The sequence below is a fragment of the Oncorhynchus mykiss genome, chromosome 26 (genome assembly GCF_013265735.2).
Source record: "Oncorhynchus mykiss isolate Arlee chromosome 26, USDA_OmykA_1.1, whole genome shotgun sequence".
NCBI classification, from domain to species: Eukaryota; Metazoa; Chordata; class Actinopteri; order Salmoniformes; family Salmonidae; genus Oncorhynchus; species Oncorhynchus mykiss.
In genome coordinates, this window is record NC_048590.1 from 25,858,261 (window position 1) to 25,879,600 (window position 21,340).

At 41.9% G+C, this 21,340-nt stretch overlaps 1 protein-coding gene across 2 annotated transcripts in view; it reads left to right on the forward strand.

The window, feature by feature from the left end:
* LOC110506485 (polypeptide N-acetylgalactosaminyltransferase 18) overlaps positions 1-21,340 on the forward strand; it is an 86,353-nt gene that overhangs the window by 17,590 nt on the left and 47,423 nt on the right. Inside the window, exons 1-3 of one of the 2 annotated variants that reach the window (XM_036963855.1) lie at positions 13,803-14,402; positions 18,951-19,146; positions 19,868-20,034. In XM_036963855.1, the coding sequence (XP_036819750.1) occupies positions 19,064-19,146; positions 19,868-20,034 (250 nt within the window). In that variant the 5' untranslated portion in view covers positions 13,803-14,402; positions 18,951-19,063. Of the gene's footprint in view, positions 1-13,802; positions 14,403-18,950; positions 19,147-19,867; positions 20,035-21,340 lie in introns of those variants that run through there. The other variant, XM_021586128.2, reaches the window with a different exon arrangement.

Consider the following 21,340-nt stretch of genomic DNA (forward strand, 5'->3'; position numbering starts at 1 on the left):
GGGCCACATTGAGAAGGAAATGGGGGTAATGGAAGTACTCATGGGTCCACTGTTCCTGTCACGGGGTCTCCACAGTCACCAGAACGCTCCTTAAAGAGGCTCTGTGGTAGAGGGGAGGGGGCAGGTTCATTTGGAGATAGGTAACCATTTCAATCCTGCTCTCCTTGTGCCCATATTACTCCCCCAGAGAGATTGGGAGGATGTGGAGACAGGACTCAAGAGAAAACTGTTTATTTTCAGTCTGCAGTCTAACTGGAGTGGAATGTAAGTGATGAATAAAGGCAAGGGGAGGACAATAGATAACAACAGACGACTGACTTTCCCTTCACTTCCATTCAGCTGTTGTTTGTCATTTTTCATCATGAATCTATTCTGTCAATGCGTGGGAGGAAAAGGCTAGGACTGTATTCGAGCTGGAGAATAGAAAGATGGAGGACATATTTCTTGCTGTTTGCCTGTGGGATGGTCCGGTACAGAAAATACATCTTATAATAGGGAAGCTCACCATCTATGTTGTATTATTCCCAGGCTCCCATCCTGATGTCTTGAATTTGGTTGGCAGCCTGTTTCCATCATGTACCCTTATGGGAGACTTCTTGGGTTCTGGGGCTTGTTTTCCACCTTCAATGGCTGGTGACACATTCAGCCAGCTGGTTCAGTAAAGAAGGCTCTGCCATTAAACAACAACAACACTACTACCTCAGGCTATCATTCCACCCATCCCATCTCTCCCTGATGCGGCACCCCTGTTCACACCGGCAGCAGAACAGAGGAGGCTGGTTCAGTAGAGCTGGGTTAGCAGAATATAATGCCAGACAAATAAATCACATAAATAAAAATAAATCACATTACTGTATTTCCATCAACTCTGTGCTTTGGTGAAGAAGGGCGGTGTACGTGTGATCCTAGCCTCTGCCACAGAGTATCATCTATTCCATTCAGAGTTAGGTGCAGCCTAGGAACTTTAGCCAAAAGCCAAAAGCCAATCACCAAGCAAGCAGCAGCTCATCTGATTGAAGTACTTGCAAAAGGCTCAGGCTGCACTGACCTGTGCCAGATTCCCATCAACATTCCCTCAGTAAAAATCTGAGCGCTCCCAACTTGAATAATTCATTGAAAACCAACACCAGCTGGAATAACTGTGATGTTATGATGATGAGAGATCCCAGTGATTGGGCCTGCAATCGAAATCTATGTGGACATAGTGTTCTAGCATATAGGCCAGTGAAGTCTGTTTTTAGATGCAGTGAGAAACAACTCAAGTTCAGGTGCACATCACAAGTAGTGGGTGTTACATCTGTAGAATGGCTGTTTAAAGACAGCAGTCTGTTACTGAAATATTTAACACAGCAGGTAGAAGAAACCTTGAGTCTTCTCAAGTTCCTTTTCACTTTATCTACTGGTGTCTAAATGAGTCTTCTCAAGTTCCTTTTTACTGTATCTACTGGTGTCTAAATGAGTCTTCTCAAGTTCCTTTTCACTTTATCTACTGGTGTCTAAATGAGTCTTCTCAAGTTCCTTTTCACTTTATCTACTGGTGTCTAAATGAGTCTTCTCAAGTTCCTTTTTACTTTATCTACTGGTGTCTAAATGAGTCTTCTCAAGTTCCTTTTCACTTTATCTACTGGTGTCAAAAGGAGTCTTCTCAATTTCCTTTTCACTTTATCTACTGGTGTCAAAAGGAGTCTTCTCAATTTCCTTTTTACTTTATCTACTGGTGTCAAAAGGAGTCTTCTCAATTTCCTTTTTACTTTATCTACTGGTGTCTTCATGGATTGGAGCATGTTTTGGAGATTTTAGAGTTTTTTTGTTCTTTCTGGGGTTTTTTCTTTAGAAAATATTATGTTGTCTCATTTGGTTGATACAATAATTAAGATGTAGTTATGGTTTAGATATCATGGCAGACATGCAGACCCATTATTTGAACAATGTCACCCACAAAAAAAGTTATCTTGCTCTTAGATGAACTTTGCTTAAGCAGGCTCCTTTGCAAAATCTTTGTATTATCTTATCTCAGTATTATCTCTGTGATAAAAATATCTAACTTATTAACCTGTAGGGCTTTGATCCAAGTTGATGGAAATTCATGTTCTGTAATGGATCAAGCACCATAATTCTGTACTTATCATATATTTTGACCAGATAACTCTCTATTATCATCAGACAAGCTGCCTTGATCTCATTTCATTTGGCTCAGCCAAGTATTTATTTCCTGAATCTTGTGATCCAATCTAAAAGGGAAGGGAAGGCGAAATGTTATGGGCATGATAATCATTTTCTGTCTCTTTCCAGCTTCAGAGTCTTGTTACCATATTGGAAAATATTCAAAATGCTTAGGGAGGCACATCACGCTTCTCTCTCTCTCTCTCTCTTTTCTCTTTCTCTTTCTCTCTCTCTCTCTCTCTCTCTCTCTCTCTTTCCCCTTCTCTTGTTCTCTCTCTCTCTCTCTCTTTTCTCTTTCTCTTTCTCTTTCTCTTTCTCTCTCTCTCTTTCTCTCTCTCTTTCTCTCTCTCTCTCTCTCTCTCTTTCTCTCACTCTTTCTCTTTCTCTCTCTCTCTCTTTCTCTCTCTGTTTCTCTCTCTCTTTCTCTTTATCCCTCTTTCTCTCTAAATGTTATGGTGTGACATTCAGATTTATGTTCTAAATTTGGAAAAAGTGTTACAATACTTAATTTGTGGTAGAGGAGAAACATTTTCAATTTAGGTGGTGAACAATCAAGGCAAGTAATAGCTTACTGGAAATCAATGTAGTCCAACATTAAGGCACACACACTAGAACTTAATTTGATATAAAGCAAATGTGAGCCATGTTGACTTTTTATAGGTCTTACGTTGAAGAATATTCAGACAGTGCGTCCCTAGAGCTTATTGTATGTCATTGGTGTAATTGCTCTGGCCCTGGCAAACTTGTTAGCTGAGTGATGTGCTGTGAGTCAGACTGTCCGGCAACTGAGGACATTAAATCAGATAGATGATTCCCAACAGGCTAGTATAGATCTGAGCAAATGAGACACAGGATCATTTACATAAGAAATTAGTCTTTTGGGGGATATGCCTGTCCCATAAAGTTAGCAGTGTTTCTTGATACCCCTCTAGGTTTGCAGTTTTGTGGAGTAGCCAAAGGAAATTAGAGTTTAAAATGTAACCACACTTCCATGCTAATTTGCGCTCACTAAAGCATGCTCCATGCACTCCATCTGTGACCATGTGACATTTAACCTAATGAATGATTCAAGGAGATATAAATAGCACCAGTGCAACAGCTTTTTAACATCGCCCACCCACATTATCCCACACTATCCATATTTCATTTACATTTTCAATATACTTCTTTAAATTGTCCTCCTGCATTTAGTAGGTAGTAGTTTGTACCATACTCAACTCCTCGTCTCACAGAATACAATGAGCTGCTATATGTGATATTAGACATAGCTTTTGGGGTTCTAAACTTGAGACCGCTGAATATTTCTTCTATAGTTTCTAGAATGGATCAATGTATAAGGGTTTTGTAGCAGTTGTTTAAGCCCTGTCAAATGGTGAAGAAATAGTTGCCTGACTATTTCCTGAAGAATGCATCTATCGCTGTATTTCCTGGTCTTTGTCCTAGAATACTTTTAAAAAAATAAAGGAGAGCCGCACACTCTAGGAGCTCAGATGCAAACATGTTTTATGTCCAACGTTTCGACCGTTTTGTCCTAGAATAAACATGTATCGATCTGAAATACATTTCCTTGTTTGAAAAAATATCACTCGCTTGTTGATTTCTATACAAACATTGATCAGGGGATTTCACTGTAAAAACCTTTGCTTAAGTGGCTGCTCTACCATCAAAAACTGATGAGAGGCAATCATCAATGGTACTTGAGATATGTACTGTAAAGATGCCTATGCTTAGGTAAGAAGATGCACAGTATTTTCATATTGATTCCTGACTGTCTTTGCATGCCTTTGGCAACCACTGTTGTTCGGACACTAATGTGTTGCTGAGAAATGTTTTGATTTGTTTCCTGCGGTGGTGAGTTTGTTCCTGAGCAGAGGCCATACCCTACACTGAAAATAGAAACCCTTCAGGAGAAATCATGCTCAGAGCGCTGTGCAGATGAGACTCACCAAGCAAACAGAATCTCTTTTGAAATCTCCCTCTTCAGAGAGTGAACGCTAATCCACAGGCACCAAGTGTAGTGGGAGTCAGATCAACATGATAGGAGGCAACAGGAGACGCACCTCCACTGACTGGTTTAATAGAGTGGCACATCTAACATCTAGTCTCTCATCTAGTCTCTCTCTTTTAGTCTCTAAGAGACTGAAAAATGTACCCAAACACAAGAAACAAAACAATGTTTTTGTGCTGTTTTTTTAACATGTACTTTACTTTGGAGAGAGAAAAATGTCCCCTTCTGATGTTCTCTTGTTTTTTTAATGTTATTTTTCATTTTCTAGCCTGGAATTGTTGGAATAGGCCATATTTATCATCTGTGAACCACCCATTGGTTTCCTAAGGGATGTCAGGGTGAGTGTGAGACATGTGAGTGCCTTCCTGAAGGGCCTAGTGATTGTATTACTTTAATGAGCAGAAAGGAAGAAGGAGCAGGGTTAACAATAGCTTGTGGGGAGCAGAGGCCACCCTACATCCAAACTTTGGCAGTGTGTTTTTCCCCTCTCAGGAATAAACCCAGAGAGTAGGCCTACTCCCCACCACACCCTTCTTCCTCCCCTACTCCCAGAGAAAGAACAATGTCAGGAAGACGTGTCAGCCGCTGATGTGTTCTAATGAGAGAGTGCCCCTTTTACAGACCCAGTCAGAGAACTTCATCAGTCTCCACTGGGGCCCAGTATGACAGAGTACACAGCCTCCCAACCTGTGAGCACGTTAATTGGCTATTAGCTGTAATATGTGCTTTCAAGCAAGCGGGCGCTGGCACCAACCAAACTACAGTCGTTGAGAGAGAAGTGATACAGTATGTCATGGCACTGAGCTGAGCTGTGTGGAGTTGGAGTGTAAGCTAATTGTGCATTTATTTTCACAGGAGAAGTCTTGTTCTGTGAAGATGCGAGTTGTAAAGAGCTTTGACTGCTGTTGAAAGGGGGGGAGGGGTTGATGGCTGGATTGGAGTTATGTAACCTTGTAGCATGAATAGATGACGAGTGGTAGAAGTAGTGGCCGTATACACACAGGGAATAACAACATTTCTCCGCCTCCTTATCCCACACATTCTAGAGTTTTCCATGTCAAGAGGTGATTATGCAGTACATTAAAATAGCAGCACCATTGGTTCTTTATTTAAGTGGCAATTTCGCATGTTGAAGGTAATGTTTGTGTTCTGGTCCAAGTTTTTGGGGGTAATAATTCTTGTCAGTGTGCATAAGCCAAAGTATTCCATCTGTCTATCCACATGGGATGCTGATGCTGTTCAATGAGCCAGGTGTTTCTCTTGTCTCAGTAGCACACTAGTGTCTATTCAACACCCCAGTTTACCTGAAAATAATCCACCCAAAAACACAAATTCCTTTAATTTAGTGTTAAATAACACTAATATGTGAACAAATGTTTCATTTTGGTATTATAATAAGGTTGTTAGGAACATGGAAAATTGTTGTGGAAATCTGTTGCAGCTTAAGTCGACTACAAAATCCACAAATAAAATACAATTGTATTTGTCACATGCGCCGAATACAACAGGTGTAGGTAGACCTTATTATTACCTAATTATTAACTACAAGCCCTTAACCAACAATGCAGTTCTAGAAATGGAGTTAAGAAAATATCCAGTTGAAGAGGGAGGTGTTTAGTCCCAGGGTCCTTAGCTTAGTGATGAGCTTTGTGGGCACTATGGTGTTGAACGCTAAGATGTAGGTGGGAAAGGGCAGTGTGGAGTTGGATTTGGGATTGCGTCATCTGTGGATCTGTTGGGGGGGTATGTGAATTGGAGTGGGTCTAGGGTTTCCGGGATGATGGTGTTGATATGAGTCATGACCAGCCTTTCAAAGCACTTCATGGCTACCGACGTGAGTGCTATGGTGTGGTAGTCATTTAGGCAGGTTATCTTCGCTTTCTTGGACACAGGGACTATGGTGTTCGGCATGTACTGTAGGTATTACAGACTCGGTCAGGGAGAGGTTAAAAATGTCAGTGAAGACACTTGCCAGTTGGTCCCCGCACACTCTAAGTACATGTCCTGGTAATCCTTCTGTCCCTGCTGCCTTGTGAATGTTGACCTGTTTAAAGGTCTTGCTGACATTGGCTACGGAGAGCATGATCACACAGTCATCCATGAACAGCTGATGCTCTCATGCATGCTTCAGTGTTGCTTGCCTCGAAGTGGGCATAAAAGGCATTTAACTCGTCTGGTAGGCTCACGTCACAGGACAGCTCGCGGCTGTATTTCCCTTTGTAGTCCGTGATAGTTTGCAAGCCCTGCCACATCCAACGAGAGTCAAAGCTGGTGTAGTAGGATTCAATCTTAGTTCTATATTGACGCTTTGCCTGTTTGATGGTTCGTCTGAGGGCCTAGCGGGATTTCGTATCAGCGTCCGAATAAGTGTCCCGCTCCTTGGAAGCGGCAGCTCTAGCCTTTAGCTCGGTGCGGATATTGCCTGTAATCCTGTGTGGAGTAAAGCTATGCTCTCTCTATGGACTTGTTGGCTAGCTAGCTAGGTAACTAACAAACGTAGCTAGACACAATAACACCAAAGACAATATCAGCATGTAATGTAGCTGCTGTAGTTGGTGCAGTTTGTTTAGGCGATTTTACAGCTATCAATTTAGTCTAAAATCATGTTCAACCTGCAGATCGATGCGCCTCACAGAGTGGGGTCAACATTCGCAACAGCAGATATACTTTTGAGAAGATTGGAAACGTTGCCCATGCTACGTCAATGAGCAACGCGGTGCATTCTGGGCGATTCTGGTACAAGGAGTGCTCTCCTTCAAGGAGTGAATGGGCACTATTGGGCACTAGCTCAAAAACCCAACATTAGCAGGAATTTCGTAAGCAAGACATCAACAAGAACATTATAAATATTTTCCAAGATGTGAGATTAACTTGCAATCTGTAGTATCGTATAGCTTTGGAATCGTTACATAAGGGGCTTTCAAGGAAAATAGGCACGTTTCTCGACATAACACTGTCTTTGAGAAGGGATTGTGTGACCATTAGCTTAGCAACTGCATGGCGCAGCATGACAACATAAGCGCGATTGGTCAACAGTCTGCTGGGTGGAGTATTATAAGGTCCATCGTTCATTGGATTCCAATCTCCTTTCTATAATATCTCTGGCAATGGCAACATGCAATGCACCCTGAACAAAAGAGGCAGACAAATAGGAAAAATGTCCTAAGCCCTCCATTAAATTATACATTTCTCGAGGTTGGAATATCGCAAAAATATGATCAATGGCTCATTCGAGAGAAGACATCCTCCAGTTATGACATCGGCCAGTATTGAAATCGGACATGTATGATAGACGTTTCGCAATCTAAAAGTCGTATTCCTATTAACTTCCCGTGTAGTGAGAGTGACTTTGTCACAATGTTGCGTCATACCGGACGGATTTTGGGGTAATAAGGTTACACACAAGGGCAATTTATAAGGGCCTAAGGTGTGTACTGAGGGTGTACATTTTTCCTATATTTTCTGTCGATAGGCAAAGATTTAGTGTTTTTGTCAACACAACTTTGCCTCAGTCAGTTACCATGTATGCAGTGCCTCAACTTGGAGGTGTCAAAGACAAACGGTCCCTGGTTGAAATATGTTCTCCCTGTGAGGCCACAAGGAGATGTAATGTGATCTCTTTTCATCTTCAGAGTACTCTTATAATGGTGATTTCTTCAGAAAGGATACTGTTAGTGTTTTGTGGGGAAAGTGTAATTGAAAATGATCGCATGATACGATAGCTTTAAAAATATAATAATACTTTGTAGTCCGTCATAATGATTTAATTGGGTTGGAAAGGGGATGTAAAGGGCTAATGTAGACCTTCATTGTGTTTTCTTCCCTCTGCTGACCTCCCCTCACTCTGCTGGGGAGCCATCGTCATGTATATCATCTGATAGTGTTTGATATGGTGCCTCATGGTACAGCAGCACAGATGAGAGCTGTTGAGTCTTAATTACCTATTATACCCCAGACGAGACATTCATCTCACTGAACAACTGAGGAGAACAGCGGTCGGCAGGCAAGAGTGGAGCTCTGGTGCAATGTGTCTTATTGTCCTGAAATCCCTGTTTTCCCATAAAACAGCAGAAATCTTCCCTCATACGGTTTGCCCTGGGTTGGTTCTGTGTGTTCTGTCATGGAGGTTAGCATAGGGAACACGTTTTGCTTCAGCGTACAGACCTGCTCACTGTATCTAACTTTCTCTCACTCTGCGGTGGACCTCCTTTTGTAAACCTCCCCCTCGCCTCTCGTTGCCATAATCCCTTCGCTATATTGTGCCGTTTGCCTTCCTGAACCAGGAATAAAGGCACTTTGTGTGTCCTGTTTCCCTCTTCATGTTGTCTCTCAGCCTTCCTCCTCTGTGGATGTGCCACCGTAAGTACATGGCCCTAACTGACTTGTCCTGATGTGCACACAATGGAGCGCACTGACTGACTCACTTCACCAGGCTGGGCTGCTGCTGATAAGCTCTGGGCCTATGTTGCTGCTCTCTGTGTCTGGACCAGAGCCATCACAGTTTAAAGCAAAACCCCGCTGGGTCCCCCTTCCTGAGCCCTTCAAAACCCACCGCATACACACAGACACACAGACACACACTCCCACCCACAGAGAAACAAGCCAGGAGAGAGAGACAGGCAGGGTGTTCCTCTTCCTATTATAGGAGTTGCAGTTGTAGGTTACTTAAATGGAACCGCTCAGTATTAGCTGAGGAACGCTCAACTCTGTTCTCTTGTATTGAGACGGAGTTCAGTTTTGACAACTGTTCTCGCGATTTGCTATCAACAACATTGAGCCAACATCCGTCGATACTTGTAAAAATGTAATTCTGAAAACACTTACCTGTACCTATGTTTGTCCTGTACCACTGCGGTCCTTCCGACGTGTGCTTAAATTCATACTTTTAATAAAAACGTTTATTGAATTCAACCACCAAATTTTTCCTCATTTGTGTTGCTCATCTCAGCGTGAATGCGCTTGGTAACTCAATGTTGTTGCTAACAAATCACATGACCAGCTATCAAAACTCAGCATTCCTCAGCCAGACATGTATTGACATGCATCCTCCTTTCCTTCTACTCTCCCTCTCCTTCTCCTACTGAAACATCAGTTTATCTGCTTCGTGTCATGTTTTTGAGATACCTTTCTTCTGCCTTCTATATTTTTTAAGTCTTGTTTTGTTGAACTGCGATTGGGACTTGTGTGTCAGACGAAAGTGGGATAAAACGACTAGCTATAAGCATTTATAAATATATTAATGCATTCATTTATAATTCATTACACAGACTTGGTTCATAGTGTTACTGAGTTCTCGACACTCTCCTTTGTCTTAGAGGCGATCATCACTGAATTACTGTACCATTTTTGTCAGAGAGCACTGAGCATGCAGCAGTTGAGTGGTTCCTCTAATGTGTTCAATAGGCAAATGAGGCTGCCTACATGTTTTAGGGGTTTCTGAGTTCTTGTCCCAACAAAAGAGCCTTTGGGATGACACACTGCCCATACTATTACAAGTTGCCTAGGTTACCCTGTCTGCAAAACATCAACCCCTGACCCAGCCGGCGCTCTAGCCTTTCACTCCTGAGGAAAGCGTCTCAGAAGGCCTAATTAATCACCAGCACAAGTAGTCACATGAATGAGCCTGGAGGCATGTTTGCTGGGATTGGCAGACTTTTAGAACATCATCCCGGTCTGAGCCTAATCACTGTGTTCTTCTCCCATCAAGAAGGGAGGCATTCCCTTGCTATTCAAAGCAACTGAAACTTTCAATGCTATATGTTTAATTTACTGTAAGGTTCTGCTTGTCTTTTCTTAGTCAACCTTGTGTTCTTTTTATTTGTGTTCTTGAACGTAGCCCTGTTTCTTTGTGTTCTGGAACGTAGCCCTGGCTTTCATTTTTGTTCATTGATTTCACCTGTGTTCGTTTCTCACCTGGTCTCATCAGCTCCCTATTTAGTTCAGTTCTTTCTGTTTGTATGGTTGTGAGGTATTGTTTGTTTTTGCCTGCCTACCTGTGTTTGACCATTGCCTGCCTGCCTGTGTTTGACCATTGCCTGCCTGCCTGCCTGTGTTTGACCATTGCCTGCCTGCGACCACGATTCCTGCCTACCTGTGTTTGACCATTGCCTGCGCCCACGATTCCTGCCTACATGTGTTTGACCATTGCCTGCCTGCCTATGTTTGACCATTGCCTGCCTGCGACCACGATTCCTGCCTTCTGCGAAGGCTTAATTAACATCTGCTGCACTCTGCGTGTGAATATACACCTATTTCTCCCTGAGTATTCGTTACACTTACGCTACCCATCTCCAGGCATTATAGTGCCCTCCACTAATATTGGCACCCTTGGTAAATATGAGCAAAACGGGCGGGGAATTTTGTTGTTGTATTTTTTTATCCTCCTGGTCTTTTATTCAAAATATTCACAAATCTCAATTTAAATAAAACTTATTTTTCTCAAATATATGTGTGCCATAATTATAGGCATCCCTTCATTCAATACTTTGTGCAACCTCCCTTTGCCAAGATAAAAGCTCTGAGTCTTCTCCTATAATGCATAATGTGGTTGGAGAACACATGGAAAGGGATCTGAGACCATTCCTCCATACAGAATCTCTCCAGATCCTTCAGATTCCGAGGTCCACACTTGTGGACAATCCTCTTCAGCTCATCCCACAGGTTTTCTATGGGGTTTAGGTCAGGGGACTAGGATTGACATGGCAAGACCTTGATTCTGTGGTCAGTGAACCATTTTTGTGTTGATTTTGAGGTGTGCTTTGAATCATTGTCCTACTGGAAGATCCAACCATGGCCCAGTTTAAGCTTCCTAGCAGAGGCAGTCAGGTTTTGATTTAATATCTGTTGGTACTTGGAGTCCATGATACCATGTGTCCAGGGCCTTTGATTGAAAAACTCCCACAACATCAAAGATCCACTATCATACTTCACAGTTGCGATGAGGTACTTTTCTGCATGGCTGTCTTTCTGTCTACACCAAATCCACCCCTGCCGTTTGTTTCCAAAAGGCTCTATTTTGGTCTCATCTGACCATAGAACCCGGTCACATAGAAAGATCCAGTAACGTTTGGTAAACTGTAGGCGCTTCAGTTTGTTTAATGACAGCAAAGGCTTTTTATGGCAACCCTCCCAAACAACTTGTGGTTATGTAGGTAGTTTCTGATCATAGTTTTGGAGACTTTCTGACCCCAAGACCCAACTAACGTCTGCAGCTGTGATCCTGAGAGATTTTTTGGGCAACTCAAACCATCCTCCTCACTGTGCGTGGGGTCAATGGTTGAAAATGCACATTTCCACTATCAGGGCAATAATTAAGAAGTTTAAAGCAACTGGAGGTGTTAACAATCGCCCTGGAAGAGGACGTCCTCTTCCAGGGCGATTGTTAACACCTCCAGTTGCTTTAAACTTCTTAAGTATTGCCCTGATAGTGGAAATGTGCATTTTCAACCATTGAGCTATTTTCTTATAGCCATTTCCTTGTTTGTGCAGCTCAACAACCTTTTGTCTCACATCATTACTGTATTCTCTCGGGTCTTTCCCATAGTGATGGATGACTATGGAAACTTGGTCTGTGTGTCATCTTATATTTACACTACCGGTCGAACGTTAGGACATACCTACTCATTTCTAGGGTTTTTCTTTATTTTTACTATTTTCTACATTATATAATAATAGTGAAGACATCAACACTATTAAACAACACATATGGAATCATGTAGTAACCAAAAAAGTGTACAAATCAAAATATATTTGAGATTCCTCAAATACCCACCCTTTGCATAGAAGACAGTTTTGCAACCTCTTGACATTCTCTCAACCAGCTTCACCTGGAATGCTTTTCCAACAGTCTTGAAGGAGTTCCCACATATGCTGAGCACTTTTTGGCTGCGTTTCCTTCACTCTGTGGTCCGACTCATCCTAAACCATCTCAATTTGGTTGAGGTCAGGGGATTGTGGAGGCCAGGTCATCTGATGCAGCACTCCATCACTCTCCTTCTTGGTAAAATAGCACTTATACAGCCGGGAGGTGTCAGGTCATTGTCCTGTTGAAAAACAACAGATGGGATAAGCCCAAACCAGATGGGATGGCGTATCGCTGCGGAATGCTGTGGTAGCCATGCTGGTTAAGTGTGCCTTGAATTCTAAATACATCACAGACAGTGTCACCAGCAAAGCGCCCTCACCCCATAACACCTCCTTCACCATGCTTTATGGTGGGAAATACACATGGCAGTTGGAACCAAAAATCTCCAATTTGGACTCCAGACCAAAGGACAAATTTCCACCAGTCTAATGTCCATTGCTCATGTTTCTTGACCCAAGCAAGTCTTTTCTTCTCATTGGTGTCCTTTAGTAGTGGTTTCTTTGCAGAAATTCAACCATGAAGGTCTGATTCACACAGTCTCCTCTGAACAGTTGATGTTGATGTTTCTGTTACTTGAACTCTGACGTATTTATTTGAGCTGTTCTTACCATAATGTGGACTTGGTCTTTTACCAAATTGGGCTATCTTCTGTAAACCCCTTGTATAACTGATTGGCTCAAACTCATTAAAAAGGAAAGAAATTCCACAAATTAATTTCTGTGCTGTACTCCAATCAATATTTATTTTTGGCTTAACTACACTGCTTATAATTACTATATTCTGTCTTCTTATACATGTACCACCTAATAGGATTTAGTTTTATTTTGTGTATGTGTGAGTTAAGTTTTGTTTTGTCCTCTATATGGCCATCCCATTCAACAGTACAATGAATGTCAATGTTTGTATCACTGTCTTTTTTAAATTGATTTTCATTGGAAAATAATAAACATAATATATTTTTTTAAAAGAAGGCACACCTGTTAATTGAAATGCATTCCAGGTGACTACCTCATGAAGCCGGTTGAGAAAATGCCAAGAGTGTGCAAAGCTGTCATCAAGGCAAAGGGTAGCTATTTGAAGAATCTCAAATTTATTTTGATTTAACACTTTTTTGATTATTACATGATTCCATATGTGTTATTTCATAGTTTTTGATGTCTTCACTATTATTCTACATTGTAGAAAACAGTAAAAAATAAAGAAAAACCCTTGAATGAGAAGGTTTTCTAAAACTTTTGACCAGTAGTGTATACCCCAGTCAAACAGGAAGTCATGGGTTACCACTTAAGTGTCCTAATCACTCTAGTGAACTTTAAAAAATGTAGAATATGAATGGGAATATACTAAAGTTAGATTTTACTCATAAGAATTTCTAGGCGTGCCAATAATTGTGGCGCACATGTTTCAGAGAAAAATATTAAACTTTTTTTTCAATCATTATACTTAAATTAAAGGTTCGATTTTTGTGAATATTTTGAATGAAAGACCAAGAGGATAAATAGCAGAGAATTCTTTTCACAGCCCGTTTTGCTCATACAGTATTTACCAAGGGTGCCAATATTAGTGAACACTGCACTTTGAGTGATTGAACTGTTGTTCAAGCGACTCTCGTGATTGTTCATAATCATACACCATTATTCACAATGTTCTTTCTAATTAGCATGTGACCAAATACAGTACTTACAGTAGATATTGGCTGCATTGCAAACACGTAAAAGACACCCTTCCCCTCAGACCTCAAATTACTTGGACACTTCTAATGACGTATGAGGATTTGACACTTGCAGGACAAGGGGCGAGGGAAGAATTAATTAATTTTAAATGGACCGCCCTTGCATGGAAATGTGTCACTCTTTCGTCCCACGGTTGTGTTTTCAGTCATCATGGAACCACCAGTAGTGTTGTGTGTGCTTTATATGCGCTAATCAATTATGATTTGCATTTCATATCTTGGCTGGAAGACAACGCATACTATCCGAAGATATGAAGTAAATCGAAAATTACAATGTATAAGTGTGATAGCAGGGAAAGTTCAATGCGCAAGCTAACTTTTCCAAAAGCTAGCCAAACTAAAACATAATTACTTTTATGATTCGTGTTTTTGCCGTCATGCGCATCAACAGCACAGTTTCTAACTTTTTTTTTTTTTTTTAAATACTTACACTTGTATGTAGATGTTGGTTTTAAGTTTTGGTATACTTTTCTTAGCGGATCTACAATCATCGCGAATTGAATTATGCGGCGTTTCAGGCCCCAGAGTGAACAGAATTGTACATTCGCACAGTTGCCAACTTCCCTTGCTTGGCTAACTGTTTGGACTGACGGCAAAGATGGTCGTGGGGATTCCACCAAGGGTATAAGGCCAGGGTAAGTGGAGGAGGGTGTGTCTTTTAATGAGTTTGAAACGCAGAGAATAACAAGGTTGTTTGTTTCATAGGAAAGTCCAATGCCGCTCTGCATACATACCACTGACTCAAGTAATAAGATTAAATGCTATACTTTGTCACCATAGCAGGCTAGCAAGGGCAGAGATGCTGCACTGATTTATAATGCAGTACTGTGTTCCTGATAAAGACCTTTACCTACAGATAGACAGACCATTGGAGGTACTGTTTCCTGTCTCTGAAAGTATACCATTCAATCTGAGGTAAACAATAATCAACCATCTGCTATGTTTATTTTGAGTTTTAGATAATTCATTAAAAGCACATATTTCCTTCTGAATTTGTTGAATGTATAACAGTAGCATTACTTGTTCATGTTTATCTATTCTTGGTTTGGAAAACACATTTTTGATACCTGGAAAAGAAATTGAAATGTTTTTTCCCCCACTGTTTAGCTTAACATCCTTTCTGTGAAAGGGTAATGATGGTTCGTTGTCGTGCTGCCTTCAAACAGATTCTCATAGTGATGTTTCAACTCTAGTCTAATTCTCACCCTGTTTTTTTTCTTCATATGACCTCATGTTAGGGGATATTTAATTTGGCTTGTCAAAGCAATTGTTTTAGTCTGCTGAGTTGATCTGGAAATAGCTGGAGGCAATCTAGATTTGTTTTGTTTTGTTTTCTTACAGTATGTTGTTACCCAGGTTTCTGAATAAAACACTGTATAATAGTACATTTGGATATGAGTTACCTTGTTTTTTCTTCATGTAGTTGTCTGGGGAGTGTGCATCCTATCACATGCTCACATCTGACAGACCATTCAGCCCAGGGACCTCCCTGACCCCACAGTCTCAGTGTCCTGACCGGTGCCTCTGGAGCTGTTCTCCCTTACTGTTCTGTTACAATGGCCGTGCACACTCTGCCTTGTTTTGTCAAATGAAATGTTATTTGTCACATACACATGGTTAGCAGATGTTAATGCGAGTGTAGCGAAATGCTTGTGCTTCTAGTTCTGACCATGCAGTAATATCTAACAAGTAATCTAACAATTTCACAACAACTACCTTATACACACAAGTGTAAAGGAATGAATAAGAATATGTACATAAAGATATATACAGTGCCTTGCGAAAGTATTCGGCCCCCTTGAACTTTGCGACCTTTTGCCACATTTCAGGCTTCAAACATAAAGATATAAAACTGTATTTTTTTGTGAACAATCAACAACATGTGGGACACAATCATGAAGTGGAAAGACATGTATTGGATATTTAAAACTTTTTTAACAAATCAAAAACTGAAAAATTGGGCGTGCAAAATTATTCAGCCCCTTTACTTTCAGTGCAGCAAACTCTCTCCAGAAGTTCAGTGAGGATCTCTGAATGATCCAATGTTGACCTAAATGACTAATGATGATAAATACAATCCACCTGTGTGTAATCAAGTCTCCGTATAAATGCACTTGCACTGTGATAGTCTCAGAGGTCCGTTAAATGTGCAGAGAGCATCATGAAGAACAAGGAACACACCAGGCAGGTCCGAGATACTGTTGTGAAGAAGTTTAAAGCCGGATTTGGATAGAAAAATATTTCCCAAGCTTTAAACATCCCAAGGAGCACTGTGCAAGCGATAATATTGAAATGGAAGGAGTATCAGACCACTGCAAATCTACCAAGACCTGGCCGTCCCTCTAAACTTTCAGCTCATACAAGGAGAAGACTGATCAGAGATGCAGCCAAGAGGCCCATGATCACTCTGGATGAACTGCAGAGATCTACAGCTGAGGTGGGAGACTCTGTCCATAGGGCAACAATCAGTCGTATATTGCACAAATCTGGCCTTTATGGAAGAGTGGCAAGAAGAAAGCCATTTCTTAAAGATATCCATAAAAAGTGTTGTTTAAAGTTTGCCACAAGCCACCTGGGAGACACACCAAACATGTGGAAGAAGGTGCTCTGGTCAGATGAAACCAAAATTGAACTTTTTGGCAACAATGCAAAACGTTATGTTTGCCGTAAAAGCAACACAGCTCATCACCCTGAACACACCATGCCCACTGTCAAACATGGTGGTGGCAGCATCATGGTTTGGGCCTGCTTTTCTTCAGCAGGGACAGGGAAGATGGTTAAAATTGATGGGAAGATGGATGGAGCCAAGTACAGGACCATTCTGGAAGAAAACCTGATGGAGTCTGCAAAAGACCTGAGACTGGGACGGAGATTTGTCTTCCAACAAGACAATGATCCAAAACATAAAGCAAAATCTACAATGGAATGGTTCAAAAATAAACATATCCAGGTGTTAGAATGGTCAAAGTCCAGACCTGAATCCAATCGAGAATCTGTGGAAAGAACTGAAAACTGCTGTTCACAAATGCTCTCCATCCAACCTCACTGAGCTCGAGCTGTTTTGCAAGGAGGAATGGGAAAAAATGTCAGTCTCTCGATGTGCAAAACTGAAAGAGACATACCCCAAGCGACTTACAGCTGTAATCGCAGCAAAAGGTGGCGCTACAAAGTATTAACTTAAGGGGGCTGAATAATTTTGCACGCCCAATTTTTCAGTTTTTGATTTGTTAAAAAAGTTTTAAATATCCAATAAATGTCGTTCCACTTCATGATTGTGTCCCACTTGTTGTTGATTCTTCACAAAAAAAATCAGTTTTATATCTTTATGTTTGAAGCCTGAAATGTGGCAAAAGGTCGCAAAGTTCAAGGGGGCCGAATACTTTCGCAAGGCACTGTAGATGGCCGAACGGCATAGGCAAGATGCAGTAGATGGTATAGAGTACAGTATATACATATGAGATGAGTAATGTAGGGTAGATAAACATTATATAAAGTAGCATTGTTTTAAAGTGGCTAGTGATACATGTATTACATACATTTTTTCATTATGTTAGTGATGGCTGTTTAACAGTCTGATGGCCTTGAGATAGAAGCTGTTTTTCAGTCTCTCGGTCCCCGCTTTTATGCACCTGTACTGACCTCGCCTTCTGGATGATAGCGGGGTAACAGGCAGTGGCTCGGGTGGTTGTTGTCCTTGACAATCTTTTTGGCCTTCCTGTGACATCGGTTGGTATAGGTGTCCTGGAGGGCAGGTAGTTTTCCCCCGGTGATGCGTTGTGCAGACCTCACTACCCTCTGGAGAGCCTTACGGTTGTGGGCGGAGCAGTTGCCGTACCAGGCGGTGATACAGCCCGGCAGGATGCTCTTGATTGTGCATCTGTAGAAGTTTGTGAGTGTCTTAGGGGCCAAGCCAAATTTCTTCAGTCTCCTGAGAACCAGTGGGCTTCAGTCTCTCACTCTGTCTGTGTGGGTGGACCAATTCAGTTTGTCTGTGATGTGTACGGCGAAACCAATGACTACTCAGTGACATCCCCAACTCCCTTGTGTTACAAGGCTTTGGCTAAATCCCTTAAACAATGACTGTCCTCCTGGTAAACTTGAGCCCACTGTGGTCACCATGTGAGATGTGTATTTGAGAAGAAATAGGAGACCTTGTAGGTTTAAGGTCTTCACAGCGGCCAGAACAAAATGAGCAGATTGAAAACCTACAGCATTTCAGTTTGATTTTCAACAGTTTTCTCTTGGATCATTCTGGATCTATTGAAAGCTCCTAGATAGACACACTACACTGAACCATCATAACATAACCTTTTCCACTGATCCCCTTTAGAGTAATTTATGATGTAGCGACATTCACGATTTGCACAAATGTATTGAGTCTTTTTTCATTGTCTTCACAGCGATCATAAATGTCATCGAGCTGTACAACAATGTCACATTCAAATCACACTGCAGCGTTCAGCTTTACAGAGCCTTCAGATGTATCCTTCTGTCCTCACTCTAACGTAGAATCCCTCCACACTGGGATTTAAAGGAATGAGTGCATTAAATGACAGCCCTGGGGCATACAGTGTGTGGCTGTGAGAGTCATAGAGGAAGACGCAGGATCTATTTAAATTCAATTGGAGTCCAGGAGTAAACAGTGTATTCACATGTACCAACTGTCTGTCTGTTTGACAGATTTAATGTTTCACTTTATCACGCTCACTGGAGCTTTCATTTTTATTGGCTTCGTTAAATGTGTCTTTGGTTTACAAACTACTAGCCTCTGGCTGCGTTCTCTGAAGGCTCACATCACAATGCTTGACTACATCTTTCTCAGTGACCATGGAAATCTATTATCTTGAAAAGCTGTATAAATGAATACAGTCTCTTTTCTATCGCAGTATATGAATGAAATACTATACAATTATTTACTCAACATTCAGAACTGTATATTGATATGAGTACTGTTACTGCTTTCTAAGGTGTGATAGCTGTGTGAACATAAGCAGTGTAACGTCAATTCATTTATTAATGCAAGAGCTCTACTATGTCTTCTAACGGTGGTTACATTGACCTTGTTATTGAGGCGTTGCTCTCACCTCTCATGCACCCTCATTAACAGGCAGGATCTATGTGTGGCTGGTTTATACAAATATTCATTTTCTCTCTCTCTCTCTCTCTCTCTCTGGCTCCCACAGAAACCCCTGTGAAAGGAGAAGATGTTCTAGGAGACAAATCGTTTTCTGACTCGTCCCTGTTTGCCCACTGGGGTCAGGAGCTGAGCGCTGACAGCCGCAGGGTGGCCCTGAAGATGTTCCAGTACTACGGCTACAATGGCTACCTCAGCGACCGCCTCTCCCTGGACAGAGCCATCCCAGACCTCAGACCTGATGGGTACGCTGAGCTATCTGAATGAAGCACTGAGAATATCACCCACTTAAACTTCTGCTGTCCCCCCAAGTCATACCAGTAGCCTAGGGGCTAACAGGACCTGTCTGAATTCACTATGGTCTGACTATAACACACTAGTTGTGAAAGTTTGGGATACAGACTATACGGAAGAGCACACATTAGAGTCCCCACTTGTTTGACTTTGTGGAGAGCATAAAAAACATAGCTGCCTAGTGGGTTTTCATGTTGAGAATATGCCTCTGCATTTGACTCAAGCCCTGTTTTGACTGGCAACCCAGAAGGGAAGTGTTACTTCAAAACAGTGGGGTGCAATTTTACCTCCCATAATTACCAACTCTTGTCTACCCAGTAGGAGCATAAAAGACCCTCACTCCCCCTCTCTGTCTATCTGCGGCTCTCATACAATAACGTTACATTGTGAAAAATGTCATATCTTATCCCATTATTTGCTTCAGATGCTTTAATCTGGATCACACTGAAATACACGTATTGTTACTGTCACATCTGCTGTTGGGTTTGGAGGTCTGCCAGGGACATTAACATAACAACCACCTCAACATTGAGACCACAAATTGCCCAGGCGTCTGAGAAACAGACACATATTTTTAATATAGCTAGAATGTTATTGCTTTAAATGTGCACTTCTCTAAAATAGGTCCCTTCTTTCCACACGCCGCTCACATCAGGTCTGTTTTCTCCCCAGGTGTAAAAACATCACGTATCCATCTAACCTCCCTCAAGTTAGCATTGTGTTCATCTTTGTGAACGAGGCCTTGTCCGTCATCCTGCGTTCCATCCACTCTGCCATGCACAGGACCCCCTCCCACCTCCTCAAAGAGATCATCCTGGTTGACGACTACAGTGACAACGGTGAGCATCATTAGACTGTATTGAACTGAAATGACCCATGATGAAAGTGTATTGCAACCAAGTGTTTTGTCTGAAGCAGCCGTAGCTTGCCCATATTTTGTTTGATTGCCTTTTCCTTTGAGAACTAGAGCGGCGGTACTTTTCTTTCGCTCTGGGTCTTGGCTCTGTTGGCCTCCAGTTTATAAGTGGGAATCTTCTAGTCTTAGTCTGCAGGAAACAAAGGGGTAATTACTATCTTTCTATAATCTAGCTCTTTAATGTCCTTAATTATGGGCTGTGCTCACTGGATTTAAAGGATAGGTGAAAGAATACTAATTAGCAGGAAAAGCAGGGAGATTTGCCTGATGGTAGATTACTATCCAGAGAGGTAATTAAGTATTTTGAATTTTATTATGGCCTCCCAGCTGTGTGAGCCCACTGGTTCTGAGATCTGTCTCAAACTGTGGTTTAAAACACCAGCTGATCCTATGGAGTCTCACCACAAGCACACAGTCTTTTAAAACAGTGCAGCCATATCGGTGAGCGGCCTGTGTCTACTGTTACTAATGACCACCGTCACACTGTCTGGTGTGGAGAAGAAGGCTGATTAAAGATGACGCCAGCTGTGAGGTGGAAGCAAACATCCTGCTGTTGTAGAGTTTGTGCAGGACTACATCACTTAAAGTCAATAATGCCAGCTATCAGTTGGTGTAGACTGGTGATTGGAGAGAATGCTGATGGGTGGGTCAGTGGGTTGAGGTCAGCCAGAAGAACCTCATACTCTCCCTGCTGGGATAAGAACTAATTTAAAGATACCCCTCTTTCCTTTTTTCCCTCGTCTCTTTTCTCCTCTCTATCCGGTTGTGCACTCAACCTCCTGCACCCTTCTGCTAATCCCTAGGTACCTGAGGCACACTTTATTGCCTCAGCGAGCTGACAGCCTCCTGGGACAGTCCATTATTACCTGGGTACGGGGGGTAGTCTGAGTGCCCTTATCTGGAGATGCCATCTGTTTCCCACCTATGTGAGGTGAAATTCCAAAGGTTGTTGCCGTCCTCCCTCAGCTCAAGTGGATTACCGTGTCCCATGGAATCTTTGATTTTATCATGTAATTGGGAGGCAGAGAGCAGCCCCTGAGGTCCCTCAGGAAAGCTAGTTGCGCCGTGACATTTTGCTAATGGCATTGCAACCTGTTTGCCAGAGCATTCTGTCAGATTCACTCTGATAGATTTATCCTTATCATTATCGTCATGATTGCTAATCTTATCTCTACTAAACGTTGTCAGCCTGTTGACCCATGGTGCTGCTTAGGCCGTTTCAGGGGGTC